At 40.2% G+C, this 23,818-nt stretch overlaps 1 protein-coding gene across 2 annotated transcripts in view; it reads right to left on the bottom strand.

Annotated features, from left to right (window-relative positions):
• The window catches only part of SRBD1 (S1 RNA binding domain 1), a 229,504-nt gene extending 206,558 nt beyond the window's left edge, over positions 1 to 22,946 (bottom strand). For both annotated transcript variants that reach the window (XM_065927372.1, XM_065927371.1), the window contains exons 1-4: positions 22,895 to 22,946; positions 20,546 to 20,625; positions 19,581 to 19,755; positions 5,454 to 5,834 (exon numbers count right to left, since the gene is read on the bottom strand). In XM_065927372.1, coding sequence (XP_065783444.1) covers positions 5,454 to 5,834; positions 19,581 to 19,755; positions 20,546 to 20,625 — 636 coding nt within the window. In that variant the 5' untranslated portion in view covers positions 22,895 to 22,946. The remainder of the gene's footprint in view (positions 1 to 5,453; positions 5,835 to 19,580; positions 19,756 to 20,545; positions 20,626 to 22,894) is intronic.
• Positions 22,947 to 23,818: the final 872 nt, after the last annotated feature.

The following is a 23,818-nucleotide window of genomic DNA, read 5'->3' as shown; positions in this document are numbered from 1 at the left end:
TCTGCTTCTTGAAATTAAGAAGAACAAAACTTAATATAAGCAGTCACAACTTTGGGGCTTCCAAATCATCCAATTTCTTCTGTCTTAATTTAGTCATTTATTTTAGCTCATATTATAAGCCAATAACCATAACAATTCAGTAATAAAATGTAAAAAAACAAGTCCCTCTTGCCAAGAAACTTCTAAACAAGAAGACAGACAGACAAGCAGACAGTTAAACTACAAAGTGATATGTACTCTGACAGAAACATACAGACTATTTGAGAGCATGTGGGAGGAAAAAGCATCTACCTCTGCAGAAATGGAAAAGCAACAAAGGAATGAATGTATCTCCAGGCAGCCCAACTGGGGCAGGAATTCTAGGGACCGAGAATAGCATATCAAAGGCACTGATGAGAAACCACCACACATTTTTTAATTTCTATGCTCAGTAATGCTACAATGTTCAAGGGGTATTGAGACGAGTGAGACATGGAAAAGTAGAAGGGGCTAAATGGTGAATTCAAACAAGTATGAACTTTATCCTATATTCAATATCAAACCATCCAGTTCAGTTCAGTTCAGTCACTCAGTCATATCCGACTCTTTGCGACCCCATGAACCACAGCACGGCAGGCCTCCCTGTCTGTCACCAACTCCTGGAGTTTACTCAAGCTCATGTCCATTGAGTCGGTGATGTCATCCAACCATCTCATCCACTGTCGTCCCCTTCTCCTCCTGCCTGACTGATCAATTTCAGCTATTGAGTAAACCCTCCTGGAAATTCCCTTGACATTCTGTAAGTCACTGAGATCTGGGGACCGGAGGCAGTGGTCCACATGAGTTTTCTAAACCAGCAGCATAAACATCATCAGGAAACTCTGTTAGAAGTGCAAATTCTTGAGCCTCATCCCAGATCAAATGAATCAGAATCTCTGAGGTAGGGTCCAGCAATCTGTGTCTTAGAAAAATGAAGCAAACAACAAATGAGTAAGAGTTAAAAGATAAAATTTTCAGACAGGTTGGGGTAAGGCGGGGAACTATGATAGTTTTTATTTTTAAACTGTTAACACCTTTTACTTAATTTTTATAGTTAACTAGTGGATAGGAATGAGAGTAAAGGAAAAAAGAAAAAAGGAAAGCAGTCTCAATATTTTTTTAAGACTTAAGTAAAGAGGCACTTTTGGTGACTACCATTTTAAGCTAACACCTGTATAGGGCTTATTATGTTCTACAAACTTTTACATATCCAATATTAACTCATTTAAACTATGTGAGATAAATATGATTACTATTCCCATTTATATCACCAACTCAACAGACATGAGTTTGAGCAAGCTCCAGAAGCTGGTGGACAAGGAAGCCTGGCGTGCTGCAGTCCATGGGGTCGCAAAGAGTCAAGACACAACTGGGCAACTGAACTGAACTGATTCCCATTTTACAGACATAAAAACTGATGTTCAAAGAAGTTCAAGTAAATGGCCAAAAGTCCCACATGCTATTTTACCTCTTCAAAAATTTGATTTGTGGGTAAAGCAAGATGCTATTCTTCAGGTAAAAGTACAGATTCATCACGTTGTCTCACTTCTCCTGAATCCCACTGCAGAGGAGCGTGGTGCTGTCACACTGCCCTCTGGCGTCCAAAACCCCGAACAAGACGGCCTTCTCTCCAAGGGGCCTGAGAAGTTACTCCTCCAAGGCTATATTCCCAGCTTCTCAGTTAAGAAAAGAAAACCTCTGGGTATCAACAACCAAACTACTGCTTTAACAATCCAGGCAGCATCTGCAGTTTAAAAGAACTTATATCTAAATTAAGCAACACTTAAATGACTGGCACTGAGAGAAAGAATTTTTTATTCTTTCAAAAATCAAACCAGCAACTGGACACCTCCCTTCTGAAATGCTATTACTGCTGTTCTCTTCACCCTAACCTATTCACTTTATTACATTGCTTATTTTGTCACACAAATAAGTTCCCTAAAGACTGTAAAAGGAAAAATTATGTATGATGTTAGAAGTCAGAAGAGGGGTTTTAGGAAAGGGGACACGGGATTGAAAAGGGGTATAAAGAGATTCTAGGCTGCTGGTAACTTTCTGTTTCTTGATCTGGAAGCTTGTTACATGGTTACATTTTTGAACACTCATGAGGAGTATACTTTAGTACAATTTTCTCCATATATATTTCAGAAAGTTTGTTTTAAGGCCCATAATAAATACCTCCAGCTAAATTATAAAAAAGCAAGGGTCTATTCAATTGTTTTTACTTAATTCCTCCTAACGAGTGATACATGCTTAAGTGTAAAAGTGCTGTGAGAAAGTTACCTAGACAGTCGTCTCCTTCCTGTCCCACTTCTTTCCCCTATTCTGTCACCCTGTGGTCTTCTTCACCTACATATTTCCACATCATCTCTTGCAAGAATGGGGAAAATGACTAATAAACAGGTTTTGCTCACTCTTCTTCCCTAATTTAGCAAACATTACTAATATATTGCATATGGCTCCTCTACTCCCACCTCCCTCAAAATAGACTACATAATAGCAATCAACACTTAAGAGCATTTAATTTTCTCAAAAACTGCTTGTAGCTAGTCATGTCTTCAAATTCTTATAAAGGTTATGGCATTCACAATATATTTGCTTAATGATGTAATATACTTTAACAAGAACTAGTTTCTTAAGGCAACCACACATTTGCAGTTTGCAGAAAAGCAATGAAGTAGGTTGTTTCTCCCTGAGGAGTCTGGTGATACCAGAACCTGATAAGGAAATAGATACAAAGTGTATTTCTAGGTAAAGTCCCTCCCCAAACAAGAGAGTGATGCTCCTGAAAAAGCTATGGAACTTTAGAGTTGACTGAACTGAACTGAACTGAAGAGTTGGGAAAAAAAAAAACCACCTTGAAAAGAAAAAGTTAAGAGGATCAAGATGTCATGATGAGCAGGGTCCATGGTCCTTAAAATGAAGGAAATATAAATAACATTTCCCTCATGTTCAAGACTGAATAATTCCTATACAGTTAATTTCCATCAACCATTCCTTACTAATGAGGTACTTGTCAGAACTTCCCCAAAGAACTTGGGCATACATTTCATTTTGTGGCAGTTAATATGTATACCACAAGCATTTCATTGAGTCTCACTCAAATGTTCAAAGCCTTCCTGACTGTCTTGCTGATTGACTTGGCATTACTAATTCTCACTCTGCTCAGCCCTTTCCCTTTAACACCTGCCACTATTTTCAACCATGTCTGGCAGATAAAATGATTCTCTCTCCTGCTTATGGAAAATAGTATAGGACAGGAAGTCCACATATATGACAAGATTTAAAAGTAATTCAAGGTTAGACAAGGATGACTGTACTGGTTAAATCTTTTAAAAACCCAAACAAGTTAAGTCACACCTAAAGTTCCCCATGCAATTTTCCTAAACCCATCTAGAAAATGCTGAGCTTACTAGTGGTCCTCAGGATGCTCAGCGAAGGTCGCAGCTGAGGCAACCACTTCTCCCAACTCACATGCAAAGGAGTGGCACATTCTGAGAACAGGCGTGTTTGAGCTGCCAAAAATCACTATTAATATAAGGAGAAAAAATGTTTAGAATTGAAAGGAAAGACAAGCACATTCATACCACTCAGATAATATGGTCAAAGGCCATAAAATAGCTCTAGACCTGAAAGCTTGCTTCCAGTTGATAGTCAAACATCACATGGACATTCCTGCTACAGATTCACAGATGAAACTTTTACCCCTGGCTGCTCTTCTTCCGCCACTCACCCTTTGGCAGTTGGGGACCTGTTCTCACTATACACTTTTCCCTCCTCACTAGCTAAAACTAATGGTAAATGAATTGTGGGGCTGTCATCTCCCACCTTTCGTAAAGAAGTAGGGAAATCTGATCTGCCAAGAGAAAACAACAACTCAAACAAAGAGGGGGTGAAAATGGGTGATCATGAAATCTCTGAAATAGAGAAAATCGAGAAAATGGCTTCTTCAAGTCCTCAGTTTTCTAATTTGTTTCAAGGCCTTAGGAGACTTGATCACACTTCGTCCCTTGCATTCTTCGAAAGGCCCCTGCATCCTCTTTTCTGCTTAAGCTCATTAGAAGCAGGATTTTATTACTTGTAAACAACTGTCATAAGTAGAGTTATTTTCATTTCTTTCTTTTACACAGATTATAAGATATGGGTGTGAAGCAGAGTTTCATAGAATAACTAACTCTTGACTTCATTTTGCAAAACTTATTTCCATAGTTCAAGAGACTTCCTGCGCTTTGAAACCTTCCCCCTCCTTCCTACTCAGGGTCAACCAGTAGAGGTAGATCTATGTCAACAGCAGAGATAGGCTGAAAAGTTAAGGAGAAGAGAAGGGAAGTGGGACTCACCCACCTGCCCCTGTAGGTCTGGGCTGGAACCAAGGGATCTGCATGTTAAGAAAGCCTTCAGGGTAAACCTGATGCAGGCTGTTTTAAATGTCTTTTTAAAACATTTCCTTGTAGGCCTAAGTGGAAAAAAGAAAAAGAAGGCATAGAAAGGAGCCTAATTATGCTGTTTCTCAATTTTGGACTGTTCAGGAATGAAAAGAAAGCTATAAGGCAACATTCTACTCCTTAATGAGTCACAGAGAAGAAAAATCATAATCAAACGTTACTGGCAACGTTCAACTAGTAGGTAACAGAAAAGGCAGCAAGGGTAAAAAGCAGCTCCTCTGAAGGAAAGGTAACCCACAGACGATTCCAGACTGAGAAGTGGCGTTTCCCATGAGGCACTGGGCTCCAGAGCAGCAGTTCCCAGCAGAGGAAGCAGCACTTGTCAGAATCACCACGGGTCAGACACTAAGGAGGGAGGTGATCCCTATCCATCCTGAGGGGTACTGCCATGATTAAGTCTGAAATGTTCACAGAGTGTGTGGGGGTGGACAAAACATTGAGAATCACTGTTTAATGAGTCACTCCTCAGGTCTTCTCTACCATCCTCAAAGCTAGTCAAAGAAACGAAGAAATATGATCTCTCCTGTAGTAAGAAATATAATTATGGGAGCCCAAGTTGGAATTCGGATGGAAATTTCCTTTAAGAAGTTACTAGGCCTGGTTCATAGTGTATTACAACATTACACTAAGAGTTAAATAGATGTACTAACAGTCAATGACTTAATCACTTGCACTGCTTTTATGGGGAATTACAGTCCAAGTACAAAGCAAAAACTTAACGAAGGAACTTAGGAGGGCCCAATCTGTTGAGGTGATCTGTCTATAGAATACATGTTCACTAGAACACCATGGAAAGAAATCTACTTTCCTGAGGTCACAGCTTTTAACTGAAGAATTAATGACAACAAGCTATAATACCAAACAACGTACCCAAGAGCCAAAGTCTACAGGAACCACTGGCAAAAGTGACAAGGGAACTTCCAGGCCTTCCCTCACCCCATCCCAGTCAAAAAGAATCAAAGTGAAGTGACAGAATAAGGCTGTGCATACCTGTACTATGTCCCAGTTCATTTCCACATCCTCAATATTACTGGTATTTGCTGGAAACCTGACAGGCTGCCCCTGAGGACACGTTTCCGTCTTCACTTTCTTCAAAGGGGACTGACCACATGTAAAGTCGTCTTTGTTCTCCTCTTCCTTGCACCCACCTTCCCACATGGTGCTAGTGGATGGCATCTCTGTGCTATTATTTCTGCTCTCTAAGCTGCTGGCTTTGTTGGCTTCTTCATCAGTTTTCAGCTTTTTAGTCCTCCGAGCTGAAGGTGACTGAGCTGAATTTTTCCGTTTTGTCTTTGCTGTTTTCAGAGGCTGCCCAGTCTCCAACTTGTTTTTGTCTTCTAAATCAACATCAGCAATAGCGATAGAGTTATTCTAGCAAACCACAAAGAGAACACACGAGAATTAGAAAATTAAAAAAACCAATGGTCCTGGAATGTTATTTAGCAATGAAAAGGCACAAATTATTCACATACACAGTAATTTGAAAGAATCTCAAGGAAATTGTTGAGTGGAGAGAAAAAGACTATCTCAAAAACTTACATACTGTACAGTTGTATTTATATAATATTCCTGGAAAAACTAATGGTTACTTGGGGGGGTCAGAGATGGGGGTGGAAGTTGGGAGGAAGGTGGGTGTAACTATAAAAGGTCAATACTAGGGATCCTTGTGGTGATGGAACTGTTCTGTGTGGTGGATACAGAGACCTACACATAGGGTAATAACTGCATAGAACTAAACACACATATACACATACGTGCATACAAATGAATACAAATAAAACTGGAGAAATCTAAGTAAGATCACTGGGATTTTATCAATGTCAATATCTTGGTTGTGGTATTTAACTATAGTTTTTCAAGATGTTACCATAGGGGGAAATTGGATAAAGGGTACATGATACCTTTCTGTATTATTTTTTACAACTGCATGTGAAATTACAATTATCTAGAAATAAAAGGTTTTTTTTAATGAGTAAAGGAAAGGTATACACCTGGCAGAAAAAAACAAGATTTAAAATCTGCAATCAAAAGTCAACCCTTTATGAGAGAAGAGTAACACAGGCTCATAAAGTTCAATAGGCTACACCTGCCACCCGCTTTGCTGAAAGAAAACATGGCAGGACAACAGGGTAGTATCAGGCATTTTTTTTTTCATAGGAGTCTGCAGTGAGGTACACACAGGTGTCCAGGGGTTATTCTCTGGACCACCCACCTGCCGGGAGACAGCTCAGGAATGAAGCAATGACATCCAGCACTTGTTTTGACACTAGTGTGGGAAATAAAATACAGACCCTGCCCAATAGAATTTTCAATTTCACAAGCTAGCCTGTTTTCAGTTACCTGAGTGATGCAGATGGCACAAACTCAAACAAAAGAACTGCTCCCAAATTAAATGTCAGTAAATATTCACTTTCCTCTCCTAGCAGATATTTTTTCCCAGAATCACTGACTACTGAAAATACTAGAAACTACAAACCATGCCTTCATCCTAATGCCCACCCATCACCACCGAACCTGGAAATTATATACATTCAATAGCCCTCTCAGTATTGCATTTATAACTGGAACAAAATTGGTAAGAACAGAGGTACAAAAAAAGAATTTCCCCCGAAGTCCATAAGAGCTGATAATAACCTGATCAAATTAACTGACATAGCTAAAGGAGTATGTCAATCATACGAGAGTTCTCAGCCCCAGAGGAACAGAAAAAGGAAATCTGTAAAAAGCAAGTATGATCAGCATTCTAAGTAATGCACAAAGAAGAGAAAAAGTCAGAAAACAGATTTTGATTAATTTGGTCCCAATGGTAAGACTGGCGTCTTGTGAGATGGATACATCAGATTACCTTAGATTTATGCAGTTAAAACATTCAGTTCTTAGTGTGACTAGGAGAGTACCTTGACCACATTAGGTATTCAATAAACCCAAAAAATTTATCTAATTCTCCTAATCTGAGCCCATGCTCATCAAGTAAATTTCTGATTATTATTTAATTCTCTACTTACTTCAACCTCTGATGAGAGACAGTGATAGTCATAGGAATTTAACTCCTTATGATGGTTATATCAAAACTATGCATTATTAAACCAGCACTCTGGTCTTATACAGGCTTCCCTGATAGCTCAGTTGGTAAAGAAGCCACCTGTAATGAAGGAGACCCCAGTCTGATTCCTGGGTTGGGAAGATCCACTTGAGAAGAGAAAGGCTACCCACCCCAGTATTCTGGCCTGGAGAATTCCATGGACTGTACAGTCCATGGGGTCGCAAAGAGTCAGACACGACTGAGTGACTTTCACTGGTCTTATACACTCTTACGAGCATGGTTGGTATAGAAACATCCGAGATAGAATGGTTCCTGAAATGCTGAAAAAATTCATGTTCCTGACTTAGAAACCCAGCTCTATGACTTAATATCTGTGGCCCATGAGCAAGTCACTTAACATCTCTTTCCTTGACTTTCTCGTCTATGAAACCAAGATAATTACAGCACCTGATTCAACAGGTTATGAAGATTAAGTAAAATCATACAAGTGGAGTGTTGAGCATATTGCCTAGCTAATGATAAGTAATCAAATATCTGCTGATACCACCATCATTTCATGACTACTACACCCAGACCAATTCCCAGAAGAGAGAAAAGGAAGTAGCTGAAGAAATAAAGAAAAAGGAAAATGACTTAAAGCTGGGGAGTTCAAAATAAGAGAAAAACCAACAATCATAAATCAGATACTTAACGGTATCTTCAAGTACTGGAATCTTCAAGTAAATTTTATCTAATGTTTATCAGTGTTGCTCACAGACACGAGACCCTTTCAAGAGATCTGCAAGTTTACAACTGTTTTCATAATAATGTCAAGGCACAGTCAGGATGGCTGCTATCCAAAAGTCTACAAGCAATAAATGCTGGAGAGGGTGTGGAGAAAAGGGAACCCTCTTACACTGTTGGTGGGAATGCAAACTGGTACAGTCACTATGGAGAACAGTGTGGAGATTCCTTAAAAAACTGGAAATAGAACTGCCATATGACCCGTATGCCATCCCACTCCTGGGCATACACACCGAGGAAACCAGATCTGAAAGAGACACGCGCACCCCGATATTCATCGCAGCACTGTTTATAATAGCCAGGACATGGAAGCAACCTAGATGCCCATCAGCAGACGAATGGATAAGGAAGCTGTGGTACATATACACCATGGAATATTACTCAGCCATTAAAAAGAATACATTTGAATCAGTTCTAATGAGATGGATGAAATGGAGCCCATTATACAGAGTGAAGTAAGTCAGAAAGATAAAGACCCATACAGTATACTAACGCATATATATGGAATTTTAAAAGATGGTAATGATAACCCTATATGCAAAACAGAAATGGAGACACAGATGGACAGAACAGACTTTTAGACTCTGTGGGAGAAGGCGAGGGTGGGATGTTTGGAGAGAACAGCATCGAAACATGTATATTATCTAGGGTGAAACAGATCACCAGCCCAGGTTGGATGCATGAGACAAGTGCTCGGGGCTGGTGCACTGGGAAGACCCAGAGGGATTGGGTAGAGAGGGAGGTGGGAGGGGGGATCGGGACAGGGAACACATGTAAATCCATGGCTGATTCATGTCAATGTATGGTAAAAACCACTATAATATTGTAATTAGCCTCCAACTATAAACATTTTAAAAAAAGAAAAAAAAAAAGAGAAAATGCAAAAAAATAAAATAAAATCAGCACACCACAAAAAAATAATAATAATAATGTGAAGGCACCTGACATTTCACTAATGGTACAAGAGCAACGGTAGCAAAAACCAAGATAGTGCACCAAGTTGTACTAATAATCACTATTCCCTTCACTGTCACACACTTGCAATAAAACAACTGTCAGTTGCACTTAAGAATGAATCAGTATAAGTTATTAATTTTTAAAATTTCAATCCCTGAAAACACACCTTCTTTGTATTTATGCTCTGTACTGAAATGTACATAAAGCACAAATGTTCACATAAGAACTTCTGCTGCAGGCCAATGCATACTGATGAGCAGTGGTTGTCTCATAGTAAATCTGTAAACCAGTATTTTCCAAATGTTATCATTCAGTCGCTAAGTCATATCCAACTCTTTGTGACCTAATGGACTGTACCCTGCCAGGCTCCTCTGTCCATGAGATTTCCCAGGCAAAAATGCTGGAGTGGGTTGCTATTTCCTTCTCCACAGGATCTTCCCAATGCAGGCACTGAACCCGCATCTCCCTGCACTGGCAGGCAGATTCTTTACCACCGAGCCACCAGGGAAGCCTCATCGTTTGCCTAATGACCAACGCATAATGTTACAAGATCATGCATGGGTAAAAGATCCATTCAAATAACACGGACCAACAGATTTCAATGTAATAGAATACAGGGTCGTTACAGGTTCCACAAAGAAACCTTTTAGAAAGTACCACTTACTGAGTTTGGATATAGTATCAAACATCCACAATTATCTAAAAAGGCTATTACAACATCACTTACTTTTCCAAATACATACCTGTGTAGAGGTTGGGATTTCTTTTTTATTTAAATTATCTTCTATTTTCTATACATCAGACATTAAAGATAAATGCAAAAATGTAAAACAACATCATTCTTTCCACTCATTTTTGGTTGTTTTGAAAATATATACCTACTTTTCATTAAAACATGTTATTTGCATTAACATGAAATAGGTTTAATAATATTTTTTAATTAATCAATTATTTTCTCATTTTTAATTTCTAATATGGTATATATTTACAGATATAAATCACATAAGCAAAAGTCCCTTGGGGTCCTTAGTAAGTTCTAAGAGTGTAAAGAAGTCCAACGACCAAAAATTTTGAGAAAAGGTGAATCCAAGCAAGTCTAGATCAAAATACAGATCAAAACTATATGGCAATACTGCTCCATTTTTAAAGCTTCTAAGATTTTACAGCCTTCTCCAGTGACATACTCAAACTTAACAAACCATGAAAATATTTTTCCTCCTTATATTTAACCTGAATCTTTGACAGACTGAATAATCACTGTACATTTTCTTTCACTTTCATGGGTTTTTTAATCACTCTTAATACTTCAAATGGTAATTATGTAGCCTATGACTAAACCCAAAACTCCAGGAAGAATCTGACCATTCTTCTTTATACTGTCTCTGAAAGTCATAAACTGTCTAAATCAAAAAAGTGATTCATTATCTTTACCAGCTGAATCAGTCAGTAGGCCTTGGCCTTGACCGCCTTATGTTGTACTGTGTGAGCTTGACAGCTAACTGGAAAGGAATATGGAGTCAAGGGAAGGCTTCTTTAAAACTAGATGTAAAAGACCATTTTTATACTCAGAAGCGACTGAGGAGGAAAACTTGACAAGAGAAAAGAAAGGAGATGACAGAGGGAATAGAGACCCTACACAAGAGTGGATGAGATCATAAGCCCACGAGGCAAACCCATCCTTGGCAGGAGGAATGACACTTCCTCCATGGCAACAGGATAGAAGGTGAAAACAAATATGAGCAGATCATCATTTAACTGGTCATTATGATTCAATTGGTCTCAGCTTGGTCATGGGAAAATGACAAATATCACATATTCTCAAATAAATAAAAGGCAATGGCATCAGCTGAGTGAGAGAAGGGAAAGGAACTGAGAAAGTTTTAAGAAAAGAGAAAAAAGTCAAAAATCAAACTTGCTGGAAAAAAATAGTAACTCTACCAGGTATTTCTGATACAAATCAAGTGTCTGAGGTTATGAATCCAATATAAAACAAATCAGTTATAAATCTAATGTAAAACAAATCAAGTCATTGGTGAAGCTGTTTTCTGCTCAGTGCAGGCAGAAGCTATGGCTCACCTATTGCCTTGGTTTAAGTCAGCCATGTAGGGTCAAATAAAAGAAGGGCAAATAGTCTTACTATTTCCTATTCAATAAAAAGTGATTATGTAATCTAGGCTAGATTAGGTAGGAAAAGAATGGGCTGATGGACTACGACAGAGCTCTAGAGTCAAAGGATTTAGGTAGTGGATCTCAACTCTGACTATACATAACAATCCCAAGACAAGCTTTAAAAAAGTAATACCACTGGTACCAAGCTCACGTCCAGAATTCTTCAGGAAAGGGGTCTAAGCATTGGCAATTTTTTTTTAAAGCTCCCTAGGCTGAGAATTCCTTAGAAGAAATGCAGTAGCCATCATAGTCAACAAAAGAGTCCGAAATGCAGTACTTGGATGCAATCTCAAAAACGACAGAATGATCTCTGTTCGTTTCCAAGGCAAACCATTCAACATCACGGTAATCCAAGCCTATGCCCCAACCAGTAACGCTGAAGAAGCTGAACTTGAACGGTTCTATGAAGACCTACAAGACCTTTTAGAACTAACACCCAAAAAAGATGTCCTTTTCATTATAGGGGACTGGAATGCAAAAGTAGGAAGTCAAGAAACACCTGGAATAACAGGCAAATTTGGCCTTGGAGTATGGAATGAAGCAGGGCAAAGGCTAACAGAGTTCTGCCAAGAGAACGCACTGGTCATAGCAAACACCCTCTTCCAACAACACAAGAGAAGACTCTACACATGGACATCACCAGATGGTCAACACCGACATCAGACTGATTATGTTCTTTGCAGCCAAAGATGGAGAAGCTCTATACAGTCAGCAAAAACAAGACCGGGAGCTGACTGTGCCTCAAATCATGAACTCCTTATTGCCAAATTCAGACTTAAATTGAAGAAAGTGGGGAAAATCACTAGACCATTCAGGTATGACCTAAGTCAAATCCCTTATGACTATACAGTAGAAGTGAGAAATAGATTTAAGGAACTAGATCTGACAGACAGAGAGCCTGATGAACTATGGACGGAGGTTCACGACATTGTACAGGAGACAGGGATCAAGACCATCCCCTTGGAAAGAAATGCAAAAAGGCAAAATGGTTGTCTGACCAGGCCTTACAAACAGCTGTGAAACGAAGAGAAGAGAAAAGCAAAGGAGAAAAGGAAAGATATTCCCATTTGAATGTGGAGTTCCAAAGAATAGTCAGGAGAGATAAGAAAGCCTTCCTCAGTGATCAATGCAAAGAAACAGAGGCAAGCAACAGAATGAGAAAGACTAGAGATCTCTTCAAGAAATTTAGAGATACCAAAGGAACATTTCATGCAAAAATGGGCTCAATAAAGGACAGAAATGGTATGGACCTAACAGAAGCAGAAGATATTAAAAAGAGGTGGCAAGAATACACAGAAGAAATGTACAAAAAAGATCTTCATGACCCAGATAATCACGATGGTGTGATCCAGGTGTGATCACTCACCTAGAGCCAGACATCCTGGAATGTGAAGTCAAGTGGGCCTTAGGAAGCATCACTACCAACAACGCTAGTGGATGTGATGGAATTCCAGTTGAGCTATTTCAAATCCTGAAAGATGATGCTGTGAAAGTGCTGCACTCAATATGCCAGCAATTTTGGAAAACTCAGCAGTGGCCACAGTACTGGAAAAGATCAATTTTCATTCCAGTCCCTAAGAAAGGCAATCCCAAAGAATGCTCAAACTACCACACAATTGCACTCATCTCACACGCTAGTAAATTAATGCTCAAAATTCTCCAAGCCAGGCTTCAGCAATACGTGAACCGTGAACTTCCAGATGTTCAAGTTGGTTTTCGAAAAGGCAGAGGAACCAGGGATCAAATTGCCAATATCCGCTGGATCATCGAAAAAGCAAGAGAGTTCCAGAAAAACATCTATTTCTGCTTTACTGACTACGCTAAAGCCTTCGACTGTGTGGATCACAATAAACTGTGGAAAATTCCGAAGGAGATGGGAATACCAGACCACCTGACCTGCCTCTTGAGAAACCTGCATGCAGGTCAAAAAGCAACAGTTAGAACTGGACATGGAACAACAGACTGGTTCCAAATAGGAAAAGGAGTACGTCAAGGCTGCATATTGTCATCCTGATTATTTAATTTATATGCAGAGTACATCATGAGAAACACTGGGCTGGATGAAGCACAAGCTGGAATCAAGATTGCCAGGAGAAAGATCAATAACCTCAAATATGCAGATGACACCACCCTTACGGCAGAAAGTGAAAAGGAACTAAAAAGCCTCTTGATGAAAGTAAAAGAGGAGAGTGAAAAAGTTGGCTTCAAGCTCAACATTCAGAAAACTAAGATCATGGCATCTGGTCCCATCACCTCATGGGAAATATATGCGGAGATAGTGGAAACAGTGTCAGACTTTATTTTTGGGGGCTCCAAAATCACTGCAGACGGTGACTGCAGCCATGAAATTAAAAGACACTTACTCCTTGGAAGGAAAGTTATGACCTACCTAGATAGCATATTAAAAAGCAGAGACATTACTTTGCCAACAAAGGTCCGTCTGCTCAAGGCTATGATTTTTCCAGTGGTCATGTATGGATGTGAGAGTTGGACTGTGAAGAAAGCTGAGCACCAAAAAATTGATGCTTTTGAACTATGGTGTTGGAGAAGACTCTTGAGAGTCCCTTGGACTGCAAGGAGATCCAACCAGTCCATCCTAAAGGAGATCAGTCCTGGGTGTTCATTGGAAGGACTGATGCTGAAGCTGAAACTCCAGTACTTTGGCCACCTCATGAGAAGAACTGATTCATTGGAAAAGACCCTGATGCTGGGAGGGATCGGGGGCAGGAGGAGAAGGGGACAACAGAGGATGAGATGGCTGGATGGCATCACTGACTCGATGGGCATGGGTTTGTGTAGACTCTGGGAGTTGGTGATGGACAGGGAGGCCTGGTGTGCTGCGATTCATGGGGTCGCAAAGAGTCGGACATGACTGAGCGACTCAACTGACTGAACTGAACTGAGGCCAAGGACTGCTAAGAAGTTGTGAAGAAATGGCAAAATTGTTGTAGTGAGAACATCTGAGCAAGTAGGGTGGTAAGACAGGAAAACAGTGAGCTGATAGTACAAAAGTGAGATAGACACAACAGAAATGTCAGAGGTAGCACAGCTTCATGTCATGACAAGATTCAGGTTGAGACCATGAGAGGAGGAGTGAAGGCAGAGAAGAAAAAGTCACTGGAGGTGTGGAGGTTAAAGAACCAGGAACACAGGGTATTAAAACGCTCATCAAGTAGAGGGGAAAACACTGAGAGAAATTACAGAAGATGGCAGAAAGGAAGATATGAAGTTGGAGCTAAATTCTTCAAATGAAGAGGAATGACCAGTTGATTGGCAAATTATAGCAATATGGAGAGGAAGAGACTGAATAATGATGGATTTTGTCTACGATGCTTGCTAGCAACACTTTTTTTTTAGCAACACATTTTGAAATTATTAAGAGACTACCAATTCTAGCTCCACCGAAAATAGGGTTTTCAATTATTTTGTTCAGTGGTGGTTACACCAAGGCAAGATGAAAAACCAATGAAATGAAATCTTCTAAAATGCTCCATGTGTTTTGACTGAGCTAGAAAACTAACTCAATATCTCTTGAGAGGGTTCCCATGGGAATTATCTCTTTCTCTTTAAAAAAAAATATACATACATCAAGCATAATGGAAAGGATCAAGAAGTCGCCATGACAAGCGTTCTTAAGTTGTACACTCTTAAACTTTAAAACTTAAGAGGATGGACATGCGCACATGTTCCTGAAGAGAAAGTTCATAACTATAATCAGATTCTCAAAGGGTTAGTGACCCCAAAACAAAGAACCACGCAACTAAGATATACTTCCTAATTAGACAGTCAGGCTACTTTTAAGTGCAGCTGCTGCTGCTGCTAAGTTGCTTCAGACATGTCCGACTCTGTGCGACCCAATAGACGGCAGCCTACCAGGCTCCCCCATCCCTGGGATTCTCCAGGCAAGAACACTGGAGTGGGTTGCCATTTCCTTCTCCAATGCGTGAAAGTGAAAAGTGAAAGTGAAGTCGCTCAGTCGTGTCCAACTTGTAGCGACCCCATGGACTGCAGTCTACCAGGCTCCTCCATCCATGGGATTGTCCAGGCAAGAGTACTGGAGTGGGCTGCCATCACCTTCTCTGTTAAGTGCATCTATGCCACCCTTAATAAAGAACCTCCAAACTCTGCTAACAAGTCAATACTTTCTTCAGTTCAATTCAGTTCAGTTGCTCAGTCGGATCCGACTCTTTGAGACACCATGGACTGTAACACACCAGGCCTCCCTGTCCATCACTAACACCTGGAGTTTACTCAAACACATGTCTATTGAGTCAGGGATGCCATCCAACCATCTCATCCTTCGTCTTACTCTTCTCCTCCTGCCTTCAATCTTTCCCAGCATTAGGGTGTTTTCAAGAGAGTCAGATCTTCACATTAGATGGCCAAAGTACTAGAGTTTCAGCTTCAGCATCAGCCCTTCCAATGAATATTTAGGACTGATTTCCTTTAGGATGGACTGGTTGGATCTCCTTGCAGTCCAAGGGACTCTCAAGAGTCCTCTCCAACACCACAGTTCAAAAGCATCAATCCTTTGACACTCACCTTTCTTTATAGTCCAACTCTCACATCCATACATGACTACTGGAAAAACCATAGCTTTGACAAGATGGACCTTTGTTGGAAAAGTAATGTCTCTACTTTTTAATAAGCTGTCTGGGTTGGTCACAACTTTTCTTCCAAGGAGTAAGCGTCTTTTAATTTAATGACTGCAGTCACCATCTGTAGTGATTTTGGAGCCCCCCAAAATAAAGTCTGTCACTGTTTCCACTGCTTCCCCATCTATTTGCCATTAAGTGATGGGACCAGATGCCATGATCTTGGTTTTCTGAAAGCTGCGTTTTAAGCCAACTTTTTCACTCTCCTCTTTCACTTTCATCAAGAGGCTCTTTAGTTCTTCTTTGCTTTCTGCCATAATGTGGGTGGTGTCATCTGCATATCTGAGGTTATAGATATTTCTCCCAGCAATCTTGATTCCAACGTGTGCTTCATCCAGTCCAGCATTTCTCATGATGTACTCTGCATATAAGTTAAATAATCAGGGTGACAATATGCAGCCTTGACATACTCCTTTTCCTATTTGGAACCAGTCTGTTGTTCCATGTCCAGTTCTAACTGATGCTTCCTGACCTGCATACAGATTTCTCAGGAGGTGGGTCAGGTGGTCTGGTATTCTCATCTCTCAGAATTTTTCACAGTTTATTGTGATCCACACAGTCAAAGGTTTTGGCATAGTCAATAAAGAAGAAATAGATGTTTTTCTGGAACTCTCTTGCTTTTTTGTTGATCCAACGGATGTTGGCAATTTGATCTCTGGTTCCTCTGCGTTTTCTAAATCTAGCCTGAAAATTGGAAGTTCACAGTTCACATACTGTTGACACCTGGCTTGGAGAATTTTGAGCATTAATTTACTAGCGTGTGAGATGAGTGAAATTGTGCGGTAGTTCAAGCATTCTTTGGCACTGCCTTTCTTTGGGATTGGAATGAAGACTGACCTTTTTCAGTTGTGGCCACTGCTGAGTTTTCCAAATTTGCTCACATATTGAGTGCAGCACTTTCACAGCATCATCTTTCAGGATTTGAAATAGCTCAACTGGAACTTCATCACCTCCACTAGGGTTGTTTGTAGTGATGCTCCCTAAGGCCCACTTGATTTCGCATTCCAGGATGTCTCGCTCTAGGTGAGTGATCACACCATCGTGATTATCTGGGTCATGAAGATCTTTTTCATATAGTTCTTCTGTGAATTCTTGCCATCTCTTATTAATATCTTCTACTTCTGTTAGGTCCATACCATTTCTGTCCTTTATTGTGCCCATCTATGCATGAAAAGTACCCTTGGTATCCTTTAATTTTCCTGAAGAGATCTTGTCTTTCCCATTCTATTGTTTTCCTCTATTTCTTTGCATTGATCACTGAGAAAGGCTTTCTTATCTCTTTGCTATTCTTTAAAATTCTGCATTCAAATGGGTATATCTTTCCTTTTCTCCTTTACCTTTCACTTCTCTTCTTTACATAGCTGTTTGTAGGCCCTGGTCAGACAACCATTTTGCCTTTTTCCATTTCTTTTTCTTGGGGATGATCTTAATCACTGCCTCCTATACAATGTCACAAACCTCCGTCCATAGTTCTTCAGGCACTCATTCAGATCTAATCCCTTGAATCTATTTGTCACTTCCATTGTATACTCGTAAGGGATTTGATTTAGGTCAGACCTGAATGGTCTAGTGGTTTTCCCTTCAATTTAAGTCTGAATTTGGCAATAAGGAGCTTATGATCTGAGCCACAGTCAGCTCCTGGTCTTGTTTTTGCTGAATGTATTATATAGCATCTCCATCTTTGGCTGCTAAGAACATAATCAATCTGACTTCGGTATTGACCATATGGTGATGCCTATTTGTACAGTCTTGTGTTGTTGGAAGAGGGTGTTTGCTATGACCAGTGCGTTCTCTTGGCAACACTCTGTTAGCCTTTGCCCTGCTTCACTGTGTACTCCAAAGCCAAATTTGCCTGTTACTAAAGGTGTTTTTCGACTTCCTACTTTTGCATTCCAGTCCCCTGTAACAAAAAGGACATCTTTTGGGGGTTTTAGTTCTCGAAGGTCTTGTAGGCTTTCACAGAACTGTTCAACTTTAACTTCTTCAGCATTATTTGTCAGGGTATAGACTTGGATTACTGTGATACTGAATGGATTGTCTTGGAAACAGACAGAGACCATTCTGTCATTTTTGAGACTGTATCCAAGTATGAATTTGAGTCTTCTGTTGACCATGATGGCTACTCCATTTCTTCTAAGGGATTCCTGGCCACAGTAGTAGATATCATGGTCATCTGAGTTAAATTCACCCATTCCAGTCCATTTTAGTTCCCTGAATCCCAAAATGTCGATGACCATTCTTGCCATCTCCTGTTTGACTACTTCCAATTTGTCTTGATTCAAGGACCTAACATTCCAGGTTTCCATGCAATGTTGCTCTTTATAGCACTGGACTTTACTTCCATCACCTGTCACATTCACAACTAGGTGTTGTTTTTGCTTTGGCTCTGTCTCTTCATTCTTTCTGGAGTTAGTTCTCCATCAATCTCCAGTAGTATATTGGGCACCTACCGACCAAGGGAGTTCACCTTTCAATGTCCTGTCTTTTCACCTTTTCATTCTGTTCATGGGGGTTCTCAAGGCAAGAATACTGAAGTGCTTTGCCATTCCCTTCTCCAGTGGACCACGTTTTGTCAGAACTCTCCACCATGACCCATTTGTCTCGGGTGGCCCTACACAGCATGGCTAATAGTTTCATTGAGTTAGACAAGGCTGTGGTCCATGTGATCAGATTGGTTAGTTTTCTGTGATCATGGTTTCTTAGCTATATGCAAAACCTACTCACCTACCCACTAAAAGTGTGTTAGTGAAAAGTTGTCTGTAAAGATGCAGAAACAGAGGTACTGGCTGATAGGAGAAAAGATCAATTCAAAAGCCTGATTCAAGGGCAGAGCAATGTAATGTAATGTAATGTAAGGTGCAATGTAATGTCCCCTCTATACACAATAAATGAGTCCCTCGGAAGTCAGGCATCCACTGCATATTAAAGAGAGTTATTCTCAAGAGGCAAAAATGCGAACGGCAAAATTAAAGAGAAAAAAAAAAGGCTACTTGTAGCAAGTGTAGAAGAGCAATCAGTGAGTTTTGGGCTGGAGATGCCAGGTGACTTCTAAAATTTCCTTCACATTCTACGGTGTCATGAAAAATAAAATAATTATCTGCTATTTAAAAATAAATAAATAAATAAAAATAAAAAGAGTTATTCTTTTAATTGAACTAGGGAAGCTGTTATTTTAAAGGATATCATAGGGAATGATTTTAGAAATGCATAATTCTTTTGGTACTGCAACAGAGCCTGTAATTTATTGTTGTTGGTGTCTTTTAATTCAGATTGGTGCAGATACAGTGTTTGCTTACGGTAAGACAAACATATGTGCCAGGTGATAAAATATTCTTCTTCCTCCAACGTGATAGATCTGATGGTAAATACTATTAAGACCCCTGGCAGAGGACACCATTGATCCGCAGTTTCTGCCATTTACCTGGTTTTTCCTAGTCCACACAAGGAGAAAGTAGCATCACTAATTAAGAAGACACAGCAGGGTTCCCTCTATCCAGCTCAAGTACCTACCAGCTCCTCCTTGACAGCCATGTCTTCTGAGCCAACACTGATCTGCAGCGTCTTCTTCACTCGTGGTACTCTCTTTGGTTTGGATACCTTGGAAACAGGTGGCTTACGGCTTCTGGGTACTTTCTTTTGGGGTTCCCATGCACTGTCCTCCTTATCATCTTCAGAGGCAGATGATCTAGAAGTAAAACGACAGAAAAATTTTCAGGAAATGGAAGCCAAGTGCTAAAGGTTTCTGAAAAAGAGACATATGCTTCTTGAAAAAAAAAGAATAAGGTAGGTGTTTAAAATAAAATGTAGTGATGTGAATACAGACTATGAACTGAAACAAGAAATTTGACCAGAAACACCCTCCAATACACTGTAAATCACAGGGCTCCCTTCATTTCCCTCTTACCCAACCAATATACACAACCATATACTCAAGACATAGGAAATCATTTATTACCTTAAGTAGTAAATAGTAAATGGGTCATATCACACCACAATCATGGTGAGGTTATTCATTTTTAAACAATATCTAAAGACATTTTTGATTGTCACTACTTAGGTGGGGGAGGGGGAATATAGCCAACTAACGGGTAGAGACCAGGGATGCTGCTAAAGGTCCTATGAAGACAGTTCTCATATCAAAGAATTATCTGGTGAGTAGTGCTGAAGTTGAGAAAGTGTGCTCTAAAGCAACATAAAAAACTCCCACACTCTCATGGATTGTATATTCTAGTGTAAATATATTATATACTTAGTTGATCACTTTCTCCTTGTTCAACAGTTTATCACTAACACCTAAACAGAGCCTGGAACACAGCTCTGTTCAATGAATACAGTGAGTTCAATAGATATCTGTTGCGTGAATGAATGAAAAAGACAAAGCCTTCTTCAAAAAAAATGACTTCTGAAGTTAGTAAATGACAGAATGCATATCCCTAAAATCATTCTCCCACACCATATAAAGCAAGTATGCTTACAACTCAGAGAAGGAAGAGAATTCATCTTTGGATATCACAGTCTGGACCTTTGCTTTTGCTCTTCTTGGCAATGATGACATCTGAAAGAAGAAATAAAACATGAAATCACCATGATTTAAATCACTTGAATGACTGATAATTTGTCTACAAAATGACGTGCCATTGAAAACTAACACTCCAATAGCTCTTCTGCTAGAAAATGCCATAGGAGGGAAAATATGACAATCATTCACAAGCCTGAACACTTGCTTTCCCTTCTATGGCTGCCAATTATAACGGCGGCTAACAGCCTTCCAATAACTTTAAAAGCCTGGTGAGTATGGGCCATCTTTGGAAAAATCTAAGTCCTATAGGGTGAGAACTCTTAATTTTTTTTCAGAATTATAGGCTAGCATATACTCGAAGTCTTATTGATAATCTATCAGACAGCAAATAATACTTTATTAAACTATATCTCAAAGACAAGAAATGTCTTCCCTCTTCTTTATCTTCTTAAGAGTACAGTTGATGCCAATCTACAAAGCTGACAGTCAATTACATGATGCTGATTGACTAAGCAGCCAAGTTGTTCTGAAAACAAGATAATCCAGTCCCTTATTATAAAATTTCACAATACTTAAGTAGGATAATAAATCACAAATGCCACTAGAAAGTATTACCCAAATTCAAAGGCCTAGCTCTAAATTAAAAAAAAAAAGTCAAACAGCCAGAGATGTCATACAATCCACAAATTTGCTTTAGCTGATAAATTTTACTACCTAAAGAATGCTATGTCAAATCTAAAAACTACATTGGACTCTAACATGCTTGTAAACCTTTCAACAAGTTCCTAAACCAAGCCTACATTATAATGCCTCTGTTCTAATTCTGCTGGGAGAAGGAACACCTCCCAGAAATACCAAAGGGGTTGTCACAAAAAAGGGAACAAGTCCTCCTGGCAGCTATCCCTCAATTCAGTCCAGTGGATGCAGAAATACTGGACAGGAAAGCACCCAGAGGGAACCAGGAGAACAAAAAGAAGTAGACAGAAAATTCTTCCATCTTCTCCTTCACCCCCTTTTTGGAATTTTATGTTTCTTAAGGCCATCATTCCTTAAACAAGTGTTCCTTGATACTGATTATAAAGGAATGGATAACTTGTGATTTCTGTGTTGAATGTATTGTACCACAATAATACAGAAACAGAGGAAGTCAGCATATGATACGGTGGCATTTCAAACCAGGACAGAAATGAATTATTCAATAAGTGGTATTACGACAACCAGCTATCCTCTGCAGGAAAACAAGTGTTTAGTTCTTGCTTCCACACCATGAACTAAAAATACATTCCACACTGATGATGTAAATGTACCAAATTAAAAAAAAAAACTACAGTACTACAAAAAGTAAAGAAGACTATTTTCATAACTTTGAGTGGAGGTGGGAGAATAAACCTTTTTCTAGGTATGACTCAAAATTCCAAAAGCCTAAAAGATTAGCAGATTTTACTACGTAAAAATTAAACCCCCAAATCAGCAGTGGGAGCATTTCAGAACCAAACCAATTTTCTCTGCAGTATCCAACAAAAAAAAGCACAGGACACAGTACCTGATACCTCAGAACTAAGGGTAAAGAGAGTAACAGCTGAGTGTATGCTGTCTGACGCAAAGGGATGTCTCTACAAGCTCTGCTCTGCTTCATGAAATTAACAAACGCCCCAGGAAAAAGTCTGTAGGTTTCTTTTCCTGAGAAGGTAAAACAATCTCTAAACTAGGGGATACTAAGTACAGCTGTGGGCAGGGGAGCCATACAGAGATTCCCGGTCCCCTTCTCAAACTGTGCTACCAAAAAAGCTGCCAGGCAGATTCCTACCATCTAGGGAGGAGCAAGTAAAGACTCTTCCTTGTGAATCTGACCCGCCCAAGAATAAAAAGCTAAAGATACTAAGCTCCCCACAAACCACTCAACCAGATCAGTATGCCCCCAGGCACAGAGCTGAGGATGCAGCGGATTCTGCCCGGGACATGATCTGATAGTGAAAAGGGCGCTCTCTCCCATCTCCGTTCATTTGAGGTATGAAAACAATCTAGGTCTACCCGGGCTTTCTCACAACTGCGCTTATGTACTAGGTGCTGCAATTTAACCGAGAAAACGCGCCAGGTGCACGCAGCAGCTAGGAGGGGTTTTCCGAGGGGGTAGGGTGTGGGATACTGCAGACAGTAATATGTAATGAACTCCTCACTTTAAAAACGGATGTTATTCCCCTAGTGAGGGCTCAGAACTTTTTTAACGGTCCCAAAAATATTGGAGCCGGGGCACCGGGCTCCAGCGAGTCCACAGGAAGCCCGCGAAGGCGGACGTTCGGCTCACCTTCCCGCCTGGCGTGTCAGAAGGTCCGTGATTCTGTGTGCTAGACAATATCTTCCGGTTCCCGCCGGAAGTTTTTCAAACACCGGAAGTCCCGCCTGGCTCTCCCCGGACTCGCCGCTTAGTCGCTCATCTCCCAGAGTGGGGTGGAGCCACGCTGAAGGGAGGCGGGGCTAAAACGAGGATCTCGTAGAAGCTCTGGGGTGGGACCCCTTCCAGGACTAGGGGCGGAGCTCCATTTACCCGAACCGGTCGGAGGTGGGCCCCAAGGTGTTTGCAAAGGCCGACCCACCTCCCTGTTTTTCTTATTTTTCCTTCTCTTAATCCGCTTTGTTTTTATTTTCTTCTCTCCTCTTAAATTTTTTTCAATAATGTTTCTGTTTAATGCATTATTTGTAATTTGCATTGGAAAAATGAAAAACAGTCAAGCTTCAGTCTTTCTAACATGAACGTTAAATATCGGTAATTAACTTTCCAAAGGGTGTTTTTTAAACCGCGAGATAAGGGTTTGCTTTAGGCTTAGGGGCATATCCAAATTTTCCCTCTTCTGATAAGTCCTCAAAGGTCCGTCTTTGCCAACAAAGGGTCGTCAAGTCAAAGCCATTGTTTTTCCAGTAGTCATGTAGGGATGTGAGAGTCGGACTGTAAACAAAGCTGCGTGCCAAAGAATTGATGCTTTTGAACTGTGGTGTTGGAGCAGACTCTTGAGAGTCCCTTGGACTGCGAGGAGATCAAACCAGTCCATCCTAAAGGAAGTCGGTCCTGAATATTCATCGGAAGGACTGATGCTGAAGCTGAAACTCCAATACTTTGGCCACCTCATGCGAAGAACTAACTTATTTGAAAACACCCTGATTCTGGGGAAGATTGAAGGCGGGAGAAGGGGATGACAGAGGAAGAGATGGTTGGATGGCAACACCAACTCAA

This window comes from Muntiacus reevesi, chromosome 3 (assembly GCF_963930625.1).
Source record: "Muntiacus reevesi chromosome 3, mMunRee1.1, whole genome shotgun sequence".
NCBI lineage: Eukaryota > Metazoa > Chordata > Mammalia > Artiodactyla > Cervidae > Muntiacus > Muntiacus reevesi.
The sequence above is the reverse complement of the archived record's forward strand: the minus strand, read 5'-3'. Positions and strand labels throughout refer to the sequence as shown.